The sequence below is a fragment of the Euprymna scolopes genome, chromosome 33 (genome assembly GCF_053919585.1).
Source record: "Euprymna scolopes isolate OS-2025 chromosome 33, ASM5391958v1, whole genome shotgun sequence".
Taxonomy (NCBI): Eukaryota; Metazoa; Mollusca; class Cephalopoda; order Sepiida; family Sepiolidae; genus Euprymna; species Euprymna scolopes.
In genome coordinates this window covers 58547388-58566506 of record NC_136514.1, presented here as the reverse complement: position 1 = coordinate 58566506, position 19119 = coordinate 58547388, and the positions used below count along the sequence as shown (strand labels likewise).

At 30.9% G+C, this 19119-nt stretch overlaps 1 protein-coding gene across 6 annotated transcripts in view; it reads right to left on the bottom strand.

Annotated features, from left to right (window-relative positions):
• Positions 1 to 19119, bottom strand: part of LOC145258242 (uncharacterized) — a 63577-nt gene that overhangs the window by 9174 nt on the left and 35284 nt on the right. For all 6 annotated transcript variants that reach the window (XM_080116213.1, XM_080116210.1, XM_080116215.1 and 3 more), the window contains 18 exons: positions 18610 to 18663; positions 18131 to 18229; positions 17140 to 17238; positions 16276 to 16329; positions 14978 to 15031; positions 13671 to 13886; positions 12546 to 12653; positions 10534 to 10695; positions 8971 to 9078; positions 7745 to 7852; positions 6001 to 6108; positions 5237 to 5344; positions 5007 to 5060; positions 3925 to 3978; positions 3290 to 3343; positions 1572 to 1625; positions 1015 to 1068; positions 50 to 121 (listed from right to left, as the gene is read on the bottom strand). In XM_080116213.1, coding sequence (XP_079972339.1) covers positions 50 to 121; positions 1015 to 1068; positions 1572 to 1625; positions 3290 to 3343; positions 3925 to 3978; positions 5007 to 5060; positions 5237 to 5344; positions 6001 to 6108; positions 7745 to 7852; positions 8971 to 9078; positions 10534 to 10695; positions 12546 to 12653; positions 13671 to 13886; positions 14978 to 15031; positions 16276 to 16329; positions 17140 to 17238; positions 18131 to 18229; positions 18610 to 18663 — 1620 coding nt within the window. The remainder of the gene's footprint in view (positions 1 to 49; positions 122 to 1014; positions 1069 to 1571; positions 1626 to 3289; positions 3344 to 3924; positions 3979 to 5006; positions 5061 to 5236; positions 5345 to 6000; positions 6109 to 7744; positions 7853 to 8970; positions 9079 to 10533; positions 10696 to 12545; positions 12654 to 13670; positions 13887 to 14977; positions 15032 to 16275; positions 16330 to 17139; positions 17239 to 18130; positions 18230 to 18609; positions 18664 to 19119) is intronic.

Below are 19119 nucleotides of genomic sequence, written 5' to 3'. Positions count from 1 at the left end.
AACACGTGTTACACCGTTACAGCTTCAATAAGTACGAGTATTTACTTACGCGTTGTCCGGGAACTCCAGCAGGTCCTGGTTCACCATCTTTACCGTTGTTGCCACGGCCTCCATCACGTCCCTAAAAGTGAAAAAAGAACAAAAATGTAAACGAATGGCTCAAAATAGCAGCTACAATAAAACTAGAAGAATGTTCCTCCTTAGACGGGTTCACGCTATAAATATTTATTTGCATAATCTATTTTTAATAGGATACTCTGTGGAAATTCCAGAGGAAGTAGGAAAGCAAAAAGGTCCTCGCCCTCTACATTTCGAAGACGGTTTTGCCCCCTATCAGTTTTATATTGCTGCCATCTATTATATGAACGTCTGGTATGAACGCAGATTATGATTATATTATTACATTATATTATTACATGATATTATTATATTATATTATTATGCCATATTGTATTATTACAGTATATTGTTATATTATTATATTACATTATATTATTGCATTATATTATTATATATTTTAGATTTGTTGTTTGAGAAGCGGAACTTGTATTTGTTGTTAACGCGTTCCACTTCACTCCAGCTCAGCTGTAGTCCAGCTGCGCCAAAATACATTTTTCTATTGTTGGTAGTATCGTCTTTAATTGTATCATTGAAGACGATATTCTTAATGAGACACTTACCACCCAAATGGCAGTTGCTTTTGTCTCTACAGTTACTTTGTTTCTTGTAATATGTCAATATTGTGTAACTGTATTGTTTTTACTTGTATTACGGATGCAGCAATCACTTACTTTGACATTATTTATTTTTAGTGTAGTTGTGTGAATCTTTTTAAAATATTCTCAAATGTAAATTTGATATAGGATTGCCTTTGATCTGTAACGATTAAGTTTTAAATAGAATTTTCAAAATTTAAGGGGCAGATTTAAACGGACGCATCTATAGTTGATAAATTTATAGTAGTGCTTATATATTTATTTCTTATTACGAAGAACGGGTATGCATTTTACTTACTCTTGGTCCCATTCCTCCGGGTGGTCCAGCAGGTCCCAAATCTCCAGCTTGTCCCTGAAATTTACGAAGAATGAGATGTGTCACTTCAAAACGTACATATTTTAAATTTTGTATTTTCACATTTTAAAAATAGTATTCTGTTTCAATAACGTAATCTCTCTCCTCGTGCTAAAATGTTAATAACAAAATAGATTTGAAAATCTATATTCATTTTTCTAGAAGATTAATACATTTTCAGTACAAATTTCCTAAGTCTTAAAGAGCACTATTTAAAAAATAGACTTAGAAATAACGGTAGTATTGTAAAATAGCATAGTGTGGGGCATATCTGCCCTATAAACGCGCGCACACACACACACACACACACATACACACACACACACACACACACACACACACACACACACACACACACACACACACACACACACCTATATATAAGTTTTAGAGCAACTGGAAAATGTGCTATAAAATCACAATTCCTAAAAAACATTTGGATCCTATATGATATTATTTTGAAAAGAATAAATGATGAATAAACATTTTAAGTCACTTACCTGAGGTCCTGGGTTTCCTGGCATACCTGGAGATCCCATCCATCCTTTGTCTCCCTAAAATAGAAACAAGCAAACACTTTATAAAAAATTGCATAAGACATGAAAAGTAATTACGTTTTGTTTCCTTTCTTGTTTTTTTTTTTTTTTTTTTTTTTTTTGTAAATAATACATTAAACTAAACAAAAACATAACGATAAATTTATATGATGGTGATTAATACGTGACTGTTATTTTAGCAACAGTCGCGTGTCATCTATGTTCAGGTAAATGAAGTTACCTCCCTTGAATCGGAGTTACCTATCTCGGGCAAATTTGTAACATCCTGAAATAGTCTAATTCTATCCATAATGAGACACGTTCACAATCGAATTGTTTGGGTTCCTTATTTTATTTAAGTTTGCTTTCCACCATTTAATTTTTTATTTAAAAAAAATCGTTTCGTCCAAACTGAAATTTATTTATGTAAATAATCTGGTTAATATAGTTTCAGAATAAATCTTATTATGGCAGTCTATCTTCAAAACATTTGTAAGAGTTTTTGACAAATTTATATTCTATGCGGATGTAGACTCAACAGTGGTGAGCAATGATTATCATACATTTTTAAATTTAAATCTAATATTCATATTTTTTTTATAGAATAGGTAGTTAAATCAAAAGAAACCTGTTTGAAATTTTGAAATAAATAATGTTTGCTCATTAAATAATTTATTTTTTTTATAATCGCTTATAGTTGAATATATGTTTTAAAACACACAAATCTATGACGTCATACCAAAGCTATAATTATTTTGGTAGGATAAAGTTTAAAGCTCTATTTATAAGAAAGTAAAAATTGGTCAATTTCTAGAACTTCAGATTGAAAATCTCGGAGTTCAAACCTCAATCAAATCATACTAACGACCTAAAAATGGTACTTAATGCCCTCTTGCTAAACATTGAGAATTTTAATGGGATGATCAAGGGTAAGTGGAGCTATCCTAGAGAGGAATGGCGCCATTGCTCGTTGTAACAGGTAATGACAAGGAAAACTTTGAGTTGCCCTTGACTATAATCAACCACATTAGTTTTACTTAATGTTCACAATATTGTTTGTAGTGAATACAGTGTGCTAGATATTTATCGAATTTGATAATAATTTTTATCCTCTGTTTTTTTTGTTTTTTTTTTTTAGTATTTTTAACACAAATAGCGAAATTGATTGAGATCGTTATGAAGGTTTTCGGGGTCATGAAAGACCTTACTCTTTATCATGTAGAATGGTGTATATAAAAAGAAAAAGATGAAGGCGCAAGAAAAGTTATGTCACGCGTGAGCAAATGGAAAAACACAGTTGACCAAAGGAGAAGAGAGAAAGGGAGATTGGTCGAAGGAGAAGAGAGAGGAGGAAATAGAGAAAAAGAGTGTGAGAAAGAGAGAGAGAGAGACAGGAACATAGACATAGATAGACAGACAAACAAACAGACAGACAGACAGGAACGGTGAGAAAGGAATAAAAGAACGTAGAAAAGCAGACACAGAGATAGAAAGAGTAAGACATGCAGAGAGATAGAAAGAGAAACAGGTAGAAACAGAGAGAAACAGGGGAGAGACACGAAAAAAAAAGAGGGACAGTCAGAGAGAGAGAGAGAGAAAGAGAGAGCGAGAGAGAGAGAGAGAGAGAGAGAGAGAGAGAGAGAGAGAGAGAGAGAGAGAGAGAGAGAGAGAAATGTATTTACCTTAGCTCCAGTGTATCCGCGTTCTCCAGCATCTCCTGCAGCACCGACGGCACCCTGAAATAGAGGATGGGAGTTATTAACTCGAATATATGTTATAAAGTACATTGTCCAGAGTCAATTACGTCCATTTTTATTTATTTATTTATTTCTAAATATTTTAATATTCTATAGTCATGGCTTTTCGATTAAGTTCACGATTTAAGTAAAAAGTGAATTTGTTTTCAAGTCTGGAAAAAAATAATTAATAAGTTAATAGTCTAAATTATAAATGAACTTTTGATCTTATTTATAAAAAAATGATAAGACGCAATAAATGTTCGTAAGGGACGATGACAAAAAATTTACATGAATTTTTAAAATTAAATTAAAATCTTTGAGATGACGGTTGGTTATTCGCATTATTTGGATTCTTCTGACTACTTTTCTCATCTTGAGTGTCATTTTCACGTTTCGGTTGATGTAACCTCAAAAATAATTATTTTTGAATATTTTTAAAGTTAATTTATCAAGACATGAAACAAAAATAGCCATTGATTTGTAGAAGTCAGTTTTAGCCAATTCCGTGCATTATCCAATCATATGGCGATTATTATTCGATCCGTTAATCGATACACTGACTTGAAATGTATACTTACAGCAGGTCCACGGGGTCCGGTTGGTCCTTGAACGCCAGAGACACCACGTTCTCCCTAAAGAAAAGAAAAGACGAAGATAAATAATATATACTCTCTATACAATGAAGAAATGTAAGCACACAGAAAATAAGCAATACATTATACTCGATTAATTAGGCACAATGCATTATTCTTTTTCTTCATATATGCCTTTTACAATAATATTAGATTATAAATAAGCACAATGTCTACTAGTGTTTAATTTGAGCAATGGTCGCGAGGTTATTGCTCCAAATAGGACATTTATTTGAAGGACTATTATTTACATATTGAACAAGAAAAATATTATAGGTAAAATTGATGATGAAAATTTTAATAAATTACAATATTTATTGATCCATCAAAAATTTCAAACGGTAGTTATATTAATGAAAAATCCTTAACCCATAGACTTTCACATATCTTTTAAAATCCTAACCTAACCCTGCACAGCTGATGTCATCCCTAGCAACATAACTAAAAAGACGACACGGCTGATATTTCTGTCTTCTAATAATACGTTATCAAATAATTTTGCTAACCACCTATCGTCTTTTTGGCTATTTATTGCTTGATTAAGTCAGAGGTCAAAGGGTTAAATATAGTTAAGAATTTACCTCGTAAATTAACCTATTCCAATAGGTAAGATTCCATAGTAAGATTACTGGTGTCTAACTATATTATTACTAACTGATTATTAACTATATTTGTTTGGAGAAGAAGGTGATCACAATTAAGCATAAGATCTATTAAAGAACTAGTAAGTAGGATTCGACAACCACCCAGTTCGGAGGGAAGTAGTAAAGATGGCGGAATGTTACCCATTCTTTTCCGACAGCGCTTGCAACGTCACAACGCTAAACGTCACGTTCACCATTCCTTCGAACCTTCTCCGTGATATCGATAGAGAGGCAGGATCCTGACAATTTAGGTAACTTGGAATATCGAGTCATATAACTAAAGTAATAGTGAGTGCGTGCCCGTGATGATCGTACGAGATCGGGTGGCAAATATACCCAAAGAATGTCAATCTCAAACATATGCATAAAAAGTTATATACTCACTCTCTCGCCTCTCTCTCCAATAGCTCCAGCGGGTCCAGATGGTCCGACCATTCCCTGAAAAACAGACAAGCAACCGATTAATGAATATGTATGAAGATACGGTGTAAGTGGAAGTTTTAAATAAAATAAGTTATTGAAATTAAAATTATATGAAAAATAAAGAAATCTTAAATAGCAATGGCATAAAAGGCCTTATTGTAAGTTTTACAATTTGATTGGATAATATTTACCTGTGGTCCAGGAGCACCTTGAGTTCCTGGGGCACCACGAGCACCGCTAGGTCCCTTATCTCCTGGGCGGCCCATAGCACCAGGCATACCACGTACTCCAGGTTCACCCTAAAATGAAAGAAAATGTAATCATAAGAACATATATGCTTAATAGGGAACGGAAAGGGAGCCTATCAATATATATATATATATATATATATATATATATATATATATATATATATATATATATATATATATATATATATATATATATCATAGAATCATAATAATTATTTCTGTAAAATCTGATGAAATCATCGAATCATTAATACGATTCGGTAATCGAAACATGTGTAACTAAGCAGATAAAACGGTAATATATATATATATATATATATATATATATATATATATATATATTCCAACAAGGTTATAAATAAATAAAATGTAAGATTAGATGTTGGAGACAAAGATATTAATATAACTTGGGATTTGTTCGCAAAAAACAAACCCCCCCCCAAAAAAAAACACGAGAACGTTATTAAAGTTATCTATTTATCGCTATCAATTAATGCATATCTCATTTATAGACAAATAAAGATGAATGAATATCATTTATATTCTTATTCACGTTTTTCATGACTGGGCAATGGTTTTTATTCTACAATTATTACTATTACAATTATTATTATTACTCTTCTTGCGATTATTATTACAATTATTATTACTATATTGTTATAAACAAACAAAACAGGAGGAAATCAATAGAAGAATCCACTTACAGCTGGTCCAGCTTCGCCAGGGTTTCCGGGATGTCCAGTAGGTCCCATTGGTCCGACGGATCCTGGTGGTCCATCAACACCGTCTCTTCCGGGTTCTCCAGGGGTACCCTGCAAAATAATAAAATTACGATTTCACATAATATACATAAAAAAAAGCAAAAAAAAAAAAAAAAAAGATATATAATGTTAGTTCGTTTGCAATAATCTGATGTGCAAATGCCTATGTATTTCAGGGCTCGTTGCGTACACTCGACGGATCGAGTTCAAATTACATTGAAGGAAGCTGTTTCGTTGTTGCTTTTGAAATTGTAAAAATCTTTCAAGTATAGTTTCTCCCTGCAGACGACAACAGGTTCTCTTTGGCTTCAGTCAATGAATACATTCTCTATAAGTAATTAAACCTTTTTCGTTCAATTAATCAATTTCAATCCACTCGTAATATTTTTCATCATTAAACTAAAACTTCATCTCATTAACCTTTATCTTCGGTTTGATTTTGACCTTGATGAGCGGTGACTCATTCGGAAAAAAAAAAGATTTTTAAAAACTGGACGCTTTTACTATAAGGCCATGTTTAAATGAGAATATGTTCACATACGGTAATCAGAACGGTTATTGTCGATTTAAATATAGTTAACACTAATCAAATACCAGTTTGCAAACTGGTGACAAGTTATAAAATCGTGCGACAATCTAACAAAATAAAAAAACATTAATAACAGATAGGATATGGTTTACCTATTATACCCAACTACAATATAATTTACAACAAATTGTCAAATATAAACCAAAACAATATAAAAAATATCTTTGTTATAGTGACCGACCCTGTTTACAATGTATATATATATTTTTTTTCACAATATATATATATATTACAATGTATATATATATATATATTACAATATATATATATATATATATATATATATATATATATATATATATATATATATATATATTACAATGTATATATATATATATTATTTTACAATATATATATATATATTACAATGTATATATATATTTTTTACAATATATATATATATTACAATGTATATATATATTTTTTTACAATATACATATATATATTACAATGTATATATATTTTTTTTTACAATATATATATATATATTACAATATATATATATATTTTTACAATATATATATATATATTACAATATATATATATATTTTTATAATATATATATATATATTACAATGTATATATATATATTTTTTACAATATATATATATATATATATATTACAATGTATATATATAATTTTTTTTTACAATATATATATATATATATATATATATATATATATTACAATGTATATATATATATATATATTACAATGTATATATATATATATTTTACAATATATATATATATATTGCAATGTATATATATATTTTTACAATATATATATATATATATTACAATGTATATATATATATTTTTTACAATATATATATATATTACAATGTATATATATATTTCTTTTACAATATATATATATATATATTACAATGTATATATATATTTTTTACAATATATATATATTACAATGTATATATATATATTTTTTACAATATATATATATATATATATATTACAATGTATATATATATATTTTACAATATATATATATATATATTACAATGTATATATATATATATATATATATATATATATATATATATATATATATTTTACAATTAGTGAAAGTTTACTTACAGCAGCTCCAGAAATTCCCATGGGTCCAGGTTCTCCTTGAGCACCAGGGAATCCAGGGCCACCACGTTCACCTTGAGGTCCAGCAGGTCCGGGAGGTCCTGGTGGTCCCTAGAAACAGAATGTTTATTTTAATAATTTACACCTACTGATTAATGAAAAAAAATAAATTAAAAAAAGTCTATTAACTGAAATTTCAATAATACAATGATAATCGACTTATTCGAAGGAAGTTTGGAGTCCATACTCTTTCTAATAAGAAATTATACATAAATTTTAATAACTTTAAAGGTGACATTTAAAAGTGTATCTAATAATACGCCGAGACAATCTTATGTCCGTACGGCATCCCTTTTTTGAAAGATGGGGTCGCCCGATCGACGAGAATTTATTTATTTAAAGCATATTCAGATGGAAATTATTTTTATGATAGAAAAGGTGAGGAGGACTCTTATTTGTAGAAATAAATCAATTAAATTAAACGGTTAAAACTTCGTTTATCTTTTTAAAAAGAAAACCGAAAATTATTTTTACAGTAGAATAGATTATAAACAAAGTTCAGTTTCAGAATAAATTGTGTTCTTTATTGTTCTATTTCAAAAATCATTTTTTTTATTAAAGTTTTTTTTTTTTAATGTTTTTTAAGCTCTTATTTAGTACTGGCGGTCTGCTCGATATATCTTGATGCTTACTACGTGTATGACGTCACTTTTCAGTAAACAGGCCTCCCTGCTTTACGGGGGTCATGTATGGTACGCTGAAGTTTGAAATAGCATAACCGTTTTTTTTTTAAGTTAAAAGTATTTTAGGCTAAAGTTAACGTTCATTAACCATTAAAAGGCCCTTAAAGATTCCACAGGAATAACTGAAATACAGTTTCGACTTCATTTAATTTAATATACGTAATATATGTCAAGATGTACAATATATTCTTCCGTCATTGCAATATTATAATGTTGACATTATCATATCTAACTTATAAGGTAAAAATTATAACAATCATTGGAAATATTAGCATATTTAGTGATGTCTGAATAATATATTATTGCTTTACTTAAATTAGTTATTTAAAAATATATACTATGATATTTACCATATGAACTACGATGAAAATATGTGAATGGTATGGTACACAATTTTATGTTGACACATGTAATTCATATTATAGGGTATGCGAGTGTAAAATGGTTGGGAAAACATTGGAGTAAAGCCTTAATGTAAATACTTACATTGTTACCGGGCTCGCCTCTATCTCCTGCAGCTCCGTCACTTCCTGGGGTACCGGGTGGTCCAGTTTCTCCGGCGCGTCCGGGGGAACCAGATTCTCCACGTTCTCCCTAAGAGCAGCAAAAGAAAAAATATTATTTGCGTGTGTTTTCAAATTAATAAATGTAGTGAAAGTAATATTTTTATTACAAACAAGAAAAGAAAAACTAAGACTCTTAAATTATGCAAATAAAGAAATCACAAACACACATGCACACACACAGACACACAGACACATACACACACACACACACACATATATGTATATAATGCGAGTTTCATATTCATTATTAGATAGCAAACCTATCTTGATTATTATATTGTACCTAATATATATAGTAATGATTTCAAAAGATAAAAAAATAACTTCAGTACCATCAGCTGGAATCGAAACCAAAACATGTAGCGATTCAGCCTTCGCCGTCACTGTCTAAGCTATAGTCAGATGGATAAAGAACGGCTAAAAATTAAGCGACTTCAAGCTAAAAATATATATGTACTTGTGCTCGAAAGTCAATCGATTTACTCCTGCCAAGGTCAATTTTCACCACTTAAAACTATTTTGGCAGGGCAAAAACCAAATCGAAAGTGTTGCAGATGTCCAAATACCCTATATATCAAGTCTGCAAAATAAATATTCACAGAGGAATTTGTAGAAACTTTTCGCACGCACAAAGACAAGGCCACTTTATATACACGTGCGGGTGCTAGAAAGTTTTTATCCTAAATTCTTCGCAATTGCCACAATGTACAAACTATAGATAAAAATAAGTAAGCGTAATCGTTAAATGAAACCAATAATCTAATAAGAAATCATAATAAATGAGTAATTAATTCATGACATTCGTTTTTTTCAAAGGAATATGCAAATTAGTTAACATTCATGCAGTCATTCGTATCCATAACTAAGTGTATTGAAAAAAAAGGTTAGTTTTAGTCATTTTTTTAAAATTATGCTTTTAATATCAATGTCAGAGCGAGAAAAAAATTCAACTTTATAGGTATATATGTTTCCATTGAATTTTAGGTTTGCACATAGAAAACTAAAAGAATTCTCTATTATTCAATAATAAGAACATAATATTTATTTGTTTATTAATACTGCCACAGAAGATAATGTGAAATCAATATGGTATCATAGGTTTCAATCCTGGAGCGAGTTTAGATCGAAAATTTATGTTTCTTTGGGCTTGTTTATAAACAAGTCGATCCGACTTTCTTTAACCATATCCTCGAAAATATGACTAAAGATATCCAAAACTATTCGGTACTTAAAAAAAAAAATTCAGCATCAAGAAAAAAGCCTGAAAATTATATCTTTTAATACTTCCAATACCGAAGATCGTTTTTATCGGAATACGATAATTGGACTATTTTTTCTGCATTTTTGAAATCAAATGCCTTTTTACGCCATTAGAGCAAGTGCTTGTCCTTGTTCATCCCTACTGATCAATGTTTCGTTCCAATAGTTTGTCAATAACGGCGCTTTAAAATTTAACTGTAGAAATGTACAACGCAATACTTACGGGTGGTCCCATAGGTCCAGTGGATCCGACTTTACCAGGAAGACCAGCTTCTCCGGGTGCTCCTTGAGGTCCAACATGTCCAGGTGCTCCAGCGTTACCATGGTTTCCGGGGGCTCCACGTTCTCCAGGAGATCCTCGGCGTCCAGCCAGTCCGTCTTTACCCTGAAAGCATCAAGAAATTATCCAATGATTCTTAATAAAATTCAAGAGATGCAAATTTAAGAGTGATAATATGTTTGATATAATATCAGCTTCAAACATAACCAAGTTAGTCTTGCTGAACATCAGCATGTATCTTTTCATTGGTAAAAATACTTCTTAGCCAGAAGTGGCGAGTCTCGGGCGTTATACTATTTTGCCAATTAATTTACAGAGGTTTGGTATTGTTTTGGTTGTAGGTTAATTTCACTTTGTTATAAAAACAATGTATAGTGTTGTTTCACAGATGAGTATAACAACAATGAAAGCTCCTGTTTATGTTTAGATTACGAGTAGTTATGGTTTAGTGCTGTTTAGCATTAATAACGTTATTTAGATATGGTTAATGTTAAGACTCATAGTTATTTGGCTTTTGCATTTGTTCGAATGTGACAAGCCTATTTGATATAATAGCAATATAGCTAATGGGTTCGGAGAAAAGATCCAATCCTCTGTCGAGTCACACCAAAGACTATAAAATCGTACTTGATGCTCCGTTGCTAAAGACTCAGCATTATAAGGATAGAGTTAATAGTTAGTGCCATAATCGTGGTAATTGAGTGATAGACCTCCCCTATATCTTGGCGTAGTAGCTCATGAAAAGGAAGCTTTGAGCCGTCTTCGACAATGGCCGACAACTTTTTATTATGAAATAAACTAATGTGAGTTTTATACATTTTATTAATTTCATCAACAAGACAGAACTTATTTCAATTTCGAGTCCCTAAGATTTTTTTCTACGTGAACTCAACAAATGAAATAAATATATTTATTAAGAAATTCAGACAAAGAATATTAAAAACATTGCTAGTTTTCATACTTTTTAAACGCAAGGAGACATTCCGTGTTTTTATTATATATATATATATATATATATATATATATATATATATATATATATATATATATATATATATAATCATTAGTTTTTGTAGTTCAGGTCGATTTTAAATGACAATCAATTTTTAAAAGAATGATGCTCAATATTCAATATTAAAACCTTTATAAAGTTATTTTGAATATAGCAATAGAGCTTTAAATAAATAGACGACAAGCCAGAATTTCATCTTCCTGCGATTTAATTTCAATTTTGAAAAAAAAAACACTTAATATTTTGAAGATCATGTTTTCATTGATCGAAACGAGAGATGCCTAATCATTAAACGTCCAAGTTTCATTGTATTGAATAGCTCATTTACATATAATTCAGATAATGAGGCTTAACATCAGTGAGGAGAAAGGACTATAAGCGAAAAAAAATGTCGGGAGGAAGGTCCTGAAACGGTGCGTATTCTGTCTTGATGACCCGACATTATCTGGATGCCGAAATGAAATACCACACAAGTGAAAACAACCGATAAACACGATTATATAAAAGTTTATAAATGAAATATCACATGAGGAAGGCCCTAGAATGGTCCGTATTCTCTTCTGATGACTCGACATTAACTAAAAGCCAAAAGAAAATACTTCACGGAGGAAACGTAATTATATAAAAGCCTACAAGGTACGATGTTTCTTTCAAAAGACAGTGTTTTCTGTTGTCCGTTTGCTTCATTACTAGTTTATGCTACTTTTCCGGTGGCAAATTTCATTATTTTTGTCTATCTTTTTCTATGTAGACATTGATGTTTCTGGTACTTTTCTTAAGAATTTTCTCGGAGGATTTCTTTCGCCTTATTTTAACCTGTCAACTGACATTGAAGACGAGATGTCCATGTGGCAATATAGATGTTTTTAAGTATTCTTTCCCAGAAACACGTGTAAGATATCTTTTGTTCCGAAATTTACGTTACGGTAGATATATTACTTACAGGTGATCCAGCAACTCCAGGTTCTCCAACGGGTCCACGTGGTCCAGCAGGTCCAGTTTGTCCAGTGGCTCCAGCTTCTCCGGGGGTACCAATTGGTCCAGCGATTCCCTTGAAAATGCAACGAAAAGACATGCTAAATACATATAGAAATAATAAGGGTAGTCAGAAACAGTTATTAGATTAGCGACGATTATATATTCTTTATTTGACCATGTAAATAATTACTTTGTTTAGATCAGGCCAGGCAAAGGTTGTTGCCGGTTTGTAGAATGGGTATTTTAAACCATTGTAATTTATTTTATGCATATTGTTATTATTAAACATACCACTATAATTAATTTATTTTATGCATATTGTTATTATTAAACATACTACTATAATTAATTTATTTTATGCATATTGTTATTATTAAACATACTACTATAATTAATTTATTTTATCCATATTATTATAACTTAAACATATTAACATGATTCATTTATTAACTTTTTCTTTCACATTATCAAAGCATCATTTATATTTTTACTGTAATATTCTCATTCATGTTGGCCCGAAAATAATTTTCTTTAGTCAACATAAAGGGGGTCATCTTCTATTATGATAATGCTCGTTCTCACTCATCACTACTGAGCAAAAGTCTGATAGGAAAATTTAGTTGGAAAATCTTGTCCTATCCTGCATATTCTCCTGACTTAGCTCCCTTTTTACAATTACTCCTGACTTAGCTCCCTTTTTAGGATTACAAAACTATTTATATGGCTTTAGGCTAACATCACCAGAGGATATTGAACATAAGTTAGATTCATATTTCACATTAAAACCTAAAGAATTTTACAAGCGCGGCATTTATAAGCTTCTTGACAGATAGATCAAAGGTCGTTATCATTATGAATAAATATTTTCAAAAACCTATAGTTATTTTTAGTAAATATGAAATTTTCAATCAGTAAAAACTTTTACACTGATATGATGCCACTTTAATTTAACACATGTAAGGAGTCTGCTTTATTTACTGCTAATCTCGGACTTCTAGCAAGTCCGTACCATACTGCAGAAATTATCTTCTTTGGTAGAGATCATCAGCAAAGAATATTACAATAAAAAAAAAAATAGGTGTATACTCACAGCGGGTCCAGGTGCTCCTTGGCTTCCAGGAGGTCCGGGAAGGCCACGGTTACCAGCTGTACCAGGTCCTCCGGGTTCACCACGAGGTCCAGGAACACCACGACCTCCCTTGGGGCCAGGTCCACCAATTGGTCCTACTGGTCCAGCAGGACCTGGAGTGCCAGGTTCTCCAGCAGGTCCAGATTCACCATCTTTACCACGTTGTCCAGGAAGACCCTATAGTAAAACAAACAAAATGAAATCGCATGATATTTATTGATATCTCAACAGTTTTAAATTTTATTAATATAATAAATTTTTATCCACTCAAGACAAAGCATATTGCTAGTGAGATATTAGAGACTACTGTGATAAAGATCAGATTTATAGGGGAAACCTAAGTGTTGAGTTGGACAGCAAGATACTTGTTAGCATTACAATTAAATTTTTGCACTTTAGTGCGGTCTGGGAAATAACAGGAAAGAAGGGAGGCGATTCCAGATGCACGCAGTACCAAGAAAAAAAATTTGATTAAATAGTTTTCAGCATCTAGGTTCCTCTACGGTGATAGGGTGAGATTTTGCTGCTAGTCGATGGGTTGGAGGTATTTTCGTTGAACGAGTATAAGTTGATCGAACACATTTCGTGGAAGACCTTTTAAAACAAGCGCAGCGATTCAACTAATCAGCAGATTCATTTGTCTATTAGAGTCGAACGTTGTTATTTGTGTTATTGATATGAAGAAACAGCTGTTATTTCTTTTTTTTAAATAAAAACCAAATTTGCTGAATACAAGGCCTTGTTTTTTTGTCTACCATGCTTAATTTTGTAATAACAATTTTTCTTACGTTTTCAATAGTGTGCGTGTATTTATGTTATGTATATGTACATATATATGTATTTAGGCAGCATATTTTCAAATTAGTCAAGCATTATTTTATAGCACGAAAAGATTTTTGATTTATTAGTCTATTTTGTATTTTCTCGATCTTTCGGATGATTGATTCACAGTGCATTTCTGTCGAATTATCATCTGTAGGCTCCTTAGGTGCCCCCCCCCATTTTTGTTCCATTTTTTTTTCTATAGACTTTCATTTGACTCTCTCAATCGTCTTGACAGGGTACTGGTCAGTTTTTTTTTTATATATCGACTGAGTTCGATCTGTGCAGCAAATTTTTTTAAAGGAAATATAGTTAATAAGCTGCCGTATTTGTGTTAGGCGCGTAGCCAATTAAGATTTACAATATTTCAAATTTACGATGTTTAAATAGATTTTCCTTATTTATTATTATTATAGTTAGATGCATAAAAATAAAGTGAAACTTACAGTGTCTCCTTTGGCTCCGGGTCCTCCTGTAGGTCCACGTTCACCGGGGAGTCCCTAATGTTGAAAATAAAAAAAATATTTGATTTGAGCTAAAAATAGACATAGATCACATGCATGACTGAATTTCTTTTTTTCAACAAAAAAAGTCTAGCGCGCTAAAATATAAATAATATGTTCATTGAATTGCCATGCTTAAATTTATAAGCGGGTTTACTTTGATATGTTACGCTTAAGTTTCGCATATAATTTCTTTGACCTGTTATGCATAAGTTTGATCTGCCATGCTTAAGTTTGGAAAGGCATGCACTTTGATCTATTATATTCAAATCTTTTTTAATTCTGCTATTTGGTCTGCAACACTTAATTCTGGTGAGTACTAATGATGGGATGATTTTAAAAAAATTTGCTGATTTTTATACAATTGTAACAGAGCGCGGATGCGCGGATGCGCGGACGCGCGGACGCGCGGACGGCGGCTATATGCAAATACCGAGCCGTACGTGAAACGACGTCATAGCAAGAAAAAAGAAAAAGACTATAAAACGGAGATAGTGCACGTTCGTGAGCATATTTATTCGGGAAAGTACATGGAAATAAATGTCGTTGTTACAAAAAAGAAAGGAGTCGAGTTATTCTTTGTCTTGGTTTCCTTTGCGACGGAGGCTGCATACAACGTGCGGGTCCCGTGTGTAAACGAGTACTACGTTACACAATTATCGATGTTTTAATTATTACTACAACAAACACCAGCTCCGTTTAAAAACGGAAGTAAGTTTTCATTTAACTTATGAGTTTAGCTGTGAGATTTTATTTCCTTGTTTGAATTTCGTAGATAAACACGACTATGTTTTATGCTTCCAAATATCCAAAATATGGTCAGTCTTCAAGAAAATTGGGTATTTAGGGTTTGCTTAGGGTATTTCATGTATCTTAAATAGCTTGTGACCAAACTCTCCGCCTGGCAATATGTTTTTTTTTTTACCTGGCAACGCCAGGTATGTCCAACTAGTGTGTATATATATATATATATATATATATATATATATATATATATATATATATATATATATAAAGGCTGTGGTAATTTTCTTGAAGCATTGTTGGAAAATAAGTACATGCGCAGTACTTTAAGGCAGACTGAACTGACTCTTCTCTATGTAGAGAATTGCATTATTATGAACCACTATTTGGTGAATCTACCTTTTAGATAGTGTTCATGCATTAAACAGTTTGGGGTGACATTCAGTTCAAAGCGATGATAGAATACACGCAAATATTTGTATGTTTTCAAAACTTACCACAATTCCACGATCTCCAGGTTGTCCACGATTACCAATAGGTCCAGGTGGTCCCTAAAATAGTTATAAAAAAATGTTACTTTCAAGGATATACAATAATACATACATATATATATATATATATATATATATATATATATATATATATATATTAAAAAAAAGTTTTATTTGCTTATTATAGAACATTAGTTTTATTATTATATTCAGAAAACTAACTACTTTTGTCAGTTCGCTATCGTTTCGCAATTTGAAATACTTGAAACATTAATTTAAAATAAAAAAATATTTCATTCATAAATAAATTCATAGCTTTGTGGTAAAATCGAAAAAAAAATCTTTTCATTTATTCATATTGAGAGATTAAGATTTATTTATCATATAAGATTAGCGTGTACATTATTTCCATACAAATTTATTCGTCTTTTTAATGAGACAGTAAAGAAACGAAAAGAAAGAAGACATAAATTTGCTTTTTCCCTTGTAATTCAGAAATGTGTCACAACTTATTGAAAAATTAAGTCTAAATAAAGGGTCAGTTGAACCCAAGCATTGACTAATTATCCTTGAAATAAAACAATGTTGCGAAACAACCATTTTTTCTATTAAATCCAAACAATCATTGAGTTAAAATATCAATAACAATTAATATTTAATTAATAATATATCATTTGTTTTACAGCAATAAGAAAATTTGTTAACTTTGCGGCTAGTATCTCATTTATATATATTTTATCGCTAATAATGAATTATGTGAACACTGAATAATAATAATAATAATAGTAATAATAATAATAATAATAATAATAAGAAGAAGAAGAAGAAGAAGAAGAAGAAGAAGAAGAAGAAGAAAACTATTCGACTTACACTCTCGCCGGGGGCACCAGCAATTCCAGAAGGTCCTCGTTCTCCGGCTGGGCCAGGGGGTCCATCAGCACCACGTTCACCTGCGAATCCGGGTTCGCCCTAAAAATATTAAGAAGTTGGTTATAATATATATATATATATATATATATATATATATATATATATATATATATATATATATATATATATATATATATATATATATATATATAACAACGACGGTAATAACAATATTTTTTAAACCAGTTTTAAAATAAACTATATTTACTAGTGATGGGACAAACGTCTTTAGGTTTTCTCTTCATGTACTTTATGCAAGATTTTAAAAGAGTTATTGTGAGATTTTCAGCTATATTTTTCATTCGTGCCAATAATAAAAAAAATTAATTTTTAAATAATAAGTAAATAAATAAAAAAAAAACTCGTTTTAGGAATAAAAAATTAGGTTAAAATTTTTCTAATTCCGATACACCAAAATGTTACGATTAATCGTCCCAATACTAGTATATACGTTTTTAAAGGCATAGCGTTGAAGTAAAGTGCATTTTATAAAGGCTTTAAGTATTCTGTTTAAATGTCCAACTTCCATTGCACATCTTTTATATAAATCTGTTGTAATTTTTTAAAAACTAATAGGTTTCATTAAAACTATCACACACACACTATATATATATATATATATATATATATATATATATATATATATATATATAGGAAAAATAGAAGAATAAAATTACAAATGAACGACACCAAATATTGATTTAATATAAAATATTTTGAAATAGTAATACAAAATGGGTAAACAATTGTCTGAATCCTTTTGTATAATAAAAAATAATTTAAATGATTCTAAAATATATTTTATATATAGACATTTGGTAGACAGCAAGGCACGTATTAGGTAAGAAATTTTGTTTTTTATCCTGAAATCGTTAGATTAAAAAGTTTGGATTTTTTTTTTCTTTTTTTTTTTTTTTGTAATGTAACTTACGCGTTCTCCGGGAGTTCCAGGTTGTCCAGCAGGTCCAGAGGATCCACGCTCTCCAGGGGCACCATCATTTCCATTGTTACCAGGTGGACCGGTGAGACCCTAGAATATTGAAAAGTAGAAACTTATAGAGATATGTACATGTACGGTATACTGGAATGGCTGTTGCATTCAAAGTAAAATTAGGTAAGTTTGACTGAAAGTAATTTAAAGTTAATATATATTAACTTGATTGTTGTGAATTGCTTTTTAAAAGTTAAATTAGTGATACGTTTCTGCACTTCATCAGGAACCACCAAATAGAACAGAGAATAAACAGCTGAGTTCTCTCCCTTCTTGTTCATTGTACATTCATACTTCAACTTTTTTCTTATTCTTATTCTGTTGTGTGTCTGTATTGTAACTTCTAACAAGATGTGAGATTTACAAGTTTGTGGTAGAATATGAATCTTAAAATATATGAAATTATTCAAGTTTCTCACCTGGAATCCTGGGGGTCCTGCGTTTCCGGGCATACCACGTTCTCCTGAAGGTCCCTGAAAATAAAACGAAAACAAAATGAAAATCCATACACATTAGTAAAACTACGAGAAGACTATTTCTTATTATGTTTCTGATTTTTTTAGATGAGAATCGAGTATTCATATTATTTGTATTCTCCGGTCTACTATTCTCAGCTTGAGTGTTATTTTCACAACGTTTTAGTCGATGTAACCTCCGACCTTCTTCAGATATATCGTTGAATCTTTTTGTTAAACTCGGGAATCTTTCTGTCTAACTCAGGAATCTGCACGGAATTTCAAACGGAACGTTTGGATAACGTTCTCTCGTTCTGTTAGCCATGACTGGGTAGAAGTCTTAAACAATTCACAATTGTACTTTTGAGTGTTGCGCCACACTGAGGCTTGAGCCTTGTACCTCCAGAAGAGTAATACTTTATAACAGAATTTTACTAAGTACTTTATCCACTAAGCCGCAAGAACGTGCGACGT